Source organism: Sardina pilchardus, chromosome 16 (assembly GCF_963854185.1).
Source record: "Sardina pilchardus chromosome 16, fSarPil1.1, whole genome shotgun sequence".
Taxonomy (NCBI): Eukaryota; Metazoa; Chordata; class Actinopteri; order Clupeiformes; family Clupeidae; genus Sardina; species Sardina pilchardus.
This window is the reverse complement of record NC_085009.1, coordinates 16,138,043-16,145,542: the sequence shown is the minus strand read 5'-3', so window position 1 is coordinate 16,145,542 and position 7,500 is coordinate 16,138,043. Positions and strand designations below refer to the sequence as shown.

The following is a 7,500-nucleotide window of genomic DNA, read 5'->3' as shown; positions in this document are numbered from 1 at the left end:
GGGCTGAATTAAAGTGGAGACTGAGAGCCAGTCTCCTCGTCCAACATCAGTGTGTGACCTCACAAATGTGGTTCTTGAAGAATGGTAAAAAAATCCCATAAACTCTCCTAAACCTTCCCAGAGGAGTTGAAGCTGTTATAGCTGCAAAGAGTGGACTGACATCATATTAAACCCAATGGATTAAGAAAAGAATGGGAGGTCACTTAAGTTCATGTGAGTCAAGGCAAGTGACCCAATACTTTTGGCAATATAGTGTATATTGATAGTTAGATAGATGTCATCACATCGTCTCACAGAAAGTATTTGACAGTATTTTGAAAATACAAAAATACACAACGCTGAAAGGCATTTTCATCATCTCAATAAAATACAAATTACAAACTAGTATTTTGTATTTGAAATACATATTTCAAATACATGTATTAGAAATACTGCCCATCCCGGTCCTGAAGTCACTATACACAGACACTGGACTTGGGTATGGGTTTGGGTGAGTTGGCTATATGAATGATTGACAGACGAAAAGGACATTAACACATTAAGATTGCATCTCTTGGCCTCTCCCTCTGTTTTCTGATGTGTGGACTAATATGTAGAGGCTCACTCACTCATTCAAAAAGAGTAGTTGTGTGCACATCCCACCTTGCAGGTGAAGGACAAATGGAGAGTAGCTTCAATAACAAGAATATAATGTCCGCAACACTGCTGTTAACTCCCATTTCATGTTTAAAAAACAAGCAACGTTTCGACCCTACTGGGTCTTCATCAGGCAAAGAAAAAAAAAACTCACTCACTCATTCCCATTGAACATACACAGTAATACACATACAAATGCACGCGCACGCACGCACACACGCACGCACGCACGCACGCAGCAAGACACACACACCTGAATCTCCTCAATGCTGTGCACGATGAACATATCCTGCAGATCCTCCATAGCTCCATCCATCCAGTTGTTGAAGGGCGCCGCCCTCTTGGCGAACTCCAGGTACAGCTGGTCAATGGTCTCCCACAGCTTCTCCACGCGCTATAAGGGGCAAAAGACACAGAGAGAGAACTTCAGAAAACCTGCCCTCATATGCAGGAGAGTGTACACACCAGTCATATCCTACCCATTGCATCTATCCTTTATTCTTATACATAGCTTACTGCCCTTATTGGGTTTTTTTTTTTTTACTTTTTACTGTTTTTTAATGTTATAAATTCCTTGTTTGTTCACACAAACCTGGCCCATAAAGCTGATTCTGATTTGCGTAATCCTCCACATGTATGCATTTTATTTGGTTAAGTTAAGTACAAAGAGGCTTAAATATATATATATATATATATATATATATATATATATATATATATATATATATTGCCATTCTATTTTAAAGGTACAGTTAACAATTCTCAATGACATTGACAAAATCCAATTTGTCTGCAGTCTAAACATAGCAAGTGTGTTATATTGCATTTGTGCACATGTGTATGTATTCTACAGTGCTATGTGTGCCAGACACAGTACTGGACACAGTAATGGGGGGCTGGGGTGTGGACATGGTGAGACTGTAGTGGGGGTGGTAGTGTGGAGTACCTCCAGAGAGTCCCTCCTCTTCTGGGTCAGAGTGCCCAGGTTGTCCCACTGGTCACAGATACCCTGGCAGCGGGCATTCACTGTGGCAGCATCGTGGTAGTCCAGCTCACTGGACGGGCACACACACACACATGTACACACAAACACACACACACACACACGCACAAACACACACACACACACACACACACACACACACACACACACACACACACACACACACACACACACACACACACACACACACACACACACAAAGGCATTACAACTGATTCCAATCTTAATCTTTGCTACCTGAAGCTTTAAAGAAGAAGGAAGTACATGCCACAGTATGGGCAGATAAGCCTCTTTTCTTTCTTACTGTTTCACTGCCCGCAGGCACAGAGCCGGATCAGTCGCTCATCTCTTTCCTGTCGATTTGCATGATTCTCTCTCTCTCTCTCTCTCTCTCTCTCTCTCTCTCTCTCTCTCTCTCTCTCTCTCTCTCTCTCAATATACATCCTTCTTTTTCCTATCCGGCTTTGTTTGTTTTTTTCCTGACATCTCTTTGAATGAAGTGATAACTGCTGTCTGCTCCATATGGTCCTGTGGTTTTGCTCAGGTCACCCTCCCTACCTACCGTCTGTTCTATACCTCCCTATACTGCTCCTACACCCCCCCTCTCGCTCTCTCTCTCTCCTTTCTTGCCTTCTTCCCCCTCTCTCTCCCACCCACTCGCTTTCCTCTGTGCTCTACGCCGATGCCTGGAGTCTGTCTGTTCCATGTGGGTCTGAGTGGGTGGCCAAACTGCTCCTGGGTCTCTTATATACAGTCATTCACAATCTCTCTCTCATCTCCTCTCTTCATCTGTCTCTCTTACCTACCTCCCTCTCTCCTCCCTCTCTTTCTCTCTCTCTCTATCTCTCTCCTCTCTCTTCCTCTCTCTCTCTCTCTCCCTCTGTTGATATACAGTAAATGTGTGGTCTTAGTGGGTGGTCTAGGTCACTTGTCTATTTCTAATTCTGTTCTTCTGTACGTCATCGTGCTTCTGTCTTTCTCATTTCCTCTCTAGCTTTCTCTTAGTTTCATCCCTCTCTGTCTCTCCTTCCTCCCTCTCTCTCTCCATCTCTCTCTCACTCTACCTCTCTCTCTCTCTCTCTCTGGCTGTCTCCCACTCTCGCTCTCTGCCTTAATGAGCTCCTAAGCTCTCTCTCAGTTTCTTCCCTCTCTCTTACATCAGAACCCTTCATCCTCTCTCTCCTTTGCTCTCCCTCTCCTTCTCCCCCTCTCCCCCCTCTCTCTCCCTCGCTCTCTCCCTCCCTCCCTCGCTCCCTCTGTCTCTTACTTGAGCTCCTGGGCGATGGCAGCGATCTGCTCTACGCGGTCCTGGTGGGCGGCCAGGTCACTCTCAAAGGCCTCGTGCTTCCTCATCAGAGCGCGGATCTCCATCAGAGATGCCGACTCATAGTCCTTCTGGGAGAGCAACTCCTCCTTACCTGAGGGACGGAAAGAGAGAAAGAGAGAGAGATAGAGATAATGAGTTGGAGAGAGAATGAGAGAGAGAGGGATAGTGAGAGGAAGAACAGGATAAAGAGAGAGAGAAACGAAAGTGAGGGTCGATAAGAAGTAAGATGGAGAGATGGACAGAGAAGTAGAATAGCTATGAATTACAGCATTGAGCTGACCCAAATGGGTACTGCTAAATAACAGGTATCCTTTTGTGAATACTGGTACCTTATAATACATGGAAATAGTGGTACAATGGGGTAAAATTGGTTCAAATAAGTGATGGAAAATTCAGTATGCATGTGCAAAACTTCTGATAATATGAAAGCCAGAAAAGGAAAAAAGAAGGGAAAGAATCAATGAATGAGGTATGAGAGACTGTTATTATCTCCATAAAATACTTGAGACTGGTGGTACTCTTATCATTTACTACTGCAGGTGCCTCTGTTCAATTATACAAGAGTTTCAAAGTGTTCCCATAGAGTGTGTCCGTGTATAATTCACGACCTGACCGTACATATCAGAACACAGCATCAATCTTTCATAAACCACCCTGCACCTGGTGTTCACAGGCCTTGATTTACCAGCGGGTGCTAAACCTTTCGCTAAAAAACACACACACAACCAAACAAGCTCCTGATTGGTAGGGTTGTACGGTAACTGCTCTGCCAATGGTGTACGGTGATGCTGCATTGCGCTCTTTACCGCCAGTCCAGTTCTCGTGGAGGGAGCACTTCTGCTTGAACTTCTCAGCCAGGTGGTCGAGTCTCTCCAGGCGGCGAATCTCGGTGAGGAGCCACTCTTCATAGCCCTTCTCCACCTGCTCCAGGCCCTTCCAGGCGTTAGCAATGTCCTAGAACCACATGCAGACAGGTGTTAGCAATGTCCTACAACCAGAGGATACATCAGTGTTAACAATGTCGTACAGATACAGTGCAGGATAGACAGGCATTAACAATGTCCGGCAACCACATTACAGACAGGAGTTAGCAACGTCCAGCACACATTCCACAGGACAGGCAGAGGTTAGCCACATCCAGGTGTTAGCAATGTTCTACAGCCACAGTAGGCTACAGACTGGTGTTAGCAAATCCCTACAGGTGTCAGCAATGTCCCAGAAGGACAGACAGGAGTTAGCCATGTAGGCTATTATAGGCATTAGCAATGTCCTGCAGTTACAGGACAGAAGCGTTTAGCACTGTCCAACTACCACAAGACAGACAGGAGATGGCAATGTCCCACAGGCATTAGTAATGTCCTTCAGCTACTGGACAGAGAACTGTTAGCTACTGTATGTCCTACAGAACACAGGATTTAGTTAACAGTATCTTTTCACCCACACAACAAGTTAGCAGTGTTAGCAATGCCCTAAAGCCACAAGACAGACAGCTGTTTCTAACACTCACAGAACAAAAAGAGTTAGCAGCTGTTTATAATGTCCAACATGAACACAGGCATGAGCAATGTCCTACATTCTACAGAACAGACAGGTTGAAAGACGTGTACACACTTAAGCACCACACAGAATGGAAGACATAAATGATATGAGAATGATATTCATATGCCCACACGCCACAGACAACGAGGAGGCCATTTTAACACCCACACAGGCACTAGAAGCACCGGCTGAGTGCAGTGTGTGTCAGAGGGAGACAGTGCTCCCCTGAAACGCTCGTTTTCATCAGTCTTGCACCTCAATTACCTAATTTGTGATCCCTCAGGGCAGAATCACTAATCCAGCTAAGTGAATCAGGAGCACACTACTTTCAGACCTTTGCTGTACTTCTGACTTAGCCGTGAGGTATTCTGCAAAATGTTCAAGCCATTTCTTTTTATTATAGCCTCATTTGTATGTGCAAAAAAACATCCACTTAGAGAATCACAAGGATGTTTGCTGGATTTGGTAAAAAAATACTATTCAACAGCAGGCAATTTTAGATTTTCATTGCACTTTCCACTTCCCTCTAGGGCTTTAAGCAGAATTTTGATGAAGTTTCCTTTGATTACATTCGCAGTTTTTAAGCGGCGTTAAAAAAAAAAAAAAAAAGAAATCCACTTTAAGCGTCGACAGACAGCTTTTGAGGCTTTGTCATTCCAGCTTTGTGTTTAGCCATCTTTGTGTCTCCATATCAGTCTATATCAGGGTTCCGAAGAGCACAGGTCCTGTGACTATTCACTTCATGCTCTTCCACTGACAGGATGAGTGCATGTTCACAGCTCTGCTGGTGATGCAATGCAGTGAAATAATTCTCTGGACTCAAGTGGGTGCCCACGAGAAGAGGAACTGGCATCGTGTTTATGGGCGCTTTGCGCTTCGGGCCACTTGCCGTGCCACGGTGCCAGTATATTATGCCACCTCGTTCTCAGAGGGCATGAAGGCGGGCCGGTTACTCAGGCATATTCGGTGCCACACTATGTAGGCGTCTGGAAAACCAGCTTGTGCCAGGTGTACCAGTCTGCTTCGTGGCCTTGTTTGTGCCAGACATGTGTCCACTCAGTGACACCATCTCGCCCTCAGTGGCCATCAAGACGGGCTGGTTAAGGGGGGTACACACATACGATTTTGCCCCGATTATCCCCCTTAATTCCGACCAAAGACAAAAAATGGCCGATTTTTATCTTAAGCTCTTAAGATTATTTTACGAGATTTGCTTGTAGTGTGTGGTGTGTTGAGAGTCAAAATTCTCCCGACAATTGCCTCGAAAAACGTTTGCCGCCGATAATCGTAAATATTAAACCTGTTCAATATTTGCGACTGGAAATCCTGTAGTATGTGGGGTGTTCCGAGGGCAGCCGAGCACGATTTTTTATCTTCATGTGTGAGTTCTCTCACAGATAAAGAATCGGTTAAGATTTCTAAAATCTTTATGTGTGTACCCCCTTAGGCATATTCAGTGCAATTTTAGGTATATAGGCGTCTACAAACCACTGTGTGCCATGCACTCAATGTCAATGTGTTTTCCTGCTGTGTGTGTTCACTCACTGACCATCACGCCCTAACAGTTTCTCCTAAGAGGGCGGCATCAAAGTCGGCTGGTGATTTTGGCACATTGGGCGTCCAGCATGCATGCGCCAATCGTGCCAGTATGTCCCGCCGTGGCCTAACTTTGCCTTTGTGGCTTTGCTCATGCCGGACGCGTGCGCGTGCCCAACTCACCGACACCATCTTGCCCTCGGAGGGCATGAAGGCGGGCCGGTTGCTGAGGCGCAGCTTGGTCTGCAGCGTGTTGAAGTTGATCTCCAGCTGGCACTTCTCCTGCACGCGGGGCGGCTTGTGCACGCGGCGGTAGTCGCGGAAGTCCTCCAGCTTCTGCTGCATGGCGCGCATGGTCTGCTCCGCCACGCGGTTCTCCAGCCACGGGATGGTGCGGCGGATCCACTCCAGCAGCTGAGAGAGAGAGAGAGAGAGAGAGAGAGAGAGAGAGAGAGAGAGAGAGAGAGGGGAGAGTGGGGAGAGTGGGAGAGAGAGAGGAGAGAGGGGAGAGTGGGAGGGAGAGAGAGAGAGAGGGAGAGAGGGAGGGAGAGATGGAGAGAGGGAGGGAGAGAGAGAGAGGGGGGGAGAGAGAGAGGGAGAGAGGGATGGAGAGAGGGAGAGAGAGAGAGGGGGAGAGAGAGGGAGAGATGGAGAGAGGGAGGGAGAGAGAGAGATATGGAGGGATGGAAAGGGGTGGAGAAAGGGGGAGAAGGACAACAAATGTGGAGGGATAAAGAGAGGGATGGAGAGAGAAAGAAAGAGTGGTGGAGGGAGGGGAACAGTGACAGAGTGAGAGTGGGGGAGAGGGAAAGAGAGAGAAGGATATAGAGTAGAGTGATTCAGGGATATTGTGAGAGAGGAATCAAGGTACAGGGAGGGGAGATGAGAAAGAAAGAAAACATAGTCAACAATTGTGATGATGTATTGCACCGTAATAGTCTCTGTGTTTACTGAACATGAACTGTATTACTTGTAATTAAATATAGCACTGTATTAACATCACATTAAATGATGCATGGCAGACTAAAGGGAGCTATTTTGGAGTATAGTCAACACAAAAGGCCTCATGACGGAGCTCGCTCAGGAGGCCTTGGGACTGGGCTTCAGGGCGCAGCTCGCTGAGGAGGCCCTGTGGGAGGTCCACCCACTCACCTCGCTGGCCAGTTTCTCATACTCCTCCATGAGTCTCTCATTCTCCTGGTTCACAGCCAGAACCTTACAGATCCTGTTGGCTGCAGTCTCAGCCTGAGGAGGAGACAGACAGATGGACGGAGAGACAGATGGACAGACAGGCCAACAGACAGACGGGTCGACAAGGAAATGGACAGGAAGACAAACACACAGGCAGAGAGAGAGAGAGAGAGAGAGAGAGAGAGAGAAAAGAAGGAGAGAATGAGTCAATAGTCATTACAGTGATGTATGTAGTCTATTAAGCGCAGATGTGTTGCGGTAGGATTGC

The 7,500-nt window shown here is 46.6% G+C and overlaps 1 protein-coding gene across 1 annotated transcript in view; it reads right to left on the bottom strand.

Annotated features, from left to right (window-relative positions):
- Nucleotides 1-7,500, bottom strand: part of actn3b (actinin alpha 3b) — a 42,817-nt gene that overhangs the window by 8,349 nt on the left and 26,968 nt on the right. Inside the window, exons 9-14 of the mRNA XM_062516274.1 lie at nucleotides 7,194-7,286; nucleotides 6,225-6,455; nucleotides 3,773-3,920; nucleotides 2,907-3,057; nucleotides 1,583-1,691; nucleotides 890-1,030 (exon numbers count right to left, since the gene is read on the bottom strand). Of these exons, the coding sequence (XP_062372258.1) occupies nucleotides 890-1,030; nucleotides 1,583-1,691; nucleotides 2,907-3,057; nucleotides 3,773-3,920; nucleotides 6,225-6,455; nucleotides 7,194-7,286 (873 nt within the window). The remainder of the gene's footprint in view (nucleotides 1-889; nucleotides 1,031-1,582; nucleotides 1,692-2,906; nucleotides 3,058-3,772; nucleotides 3,921-6,224; nucleotides 6,456-7,193; nucleotides 7,287-7,500) is intronic.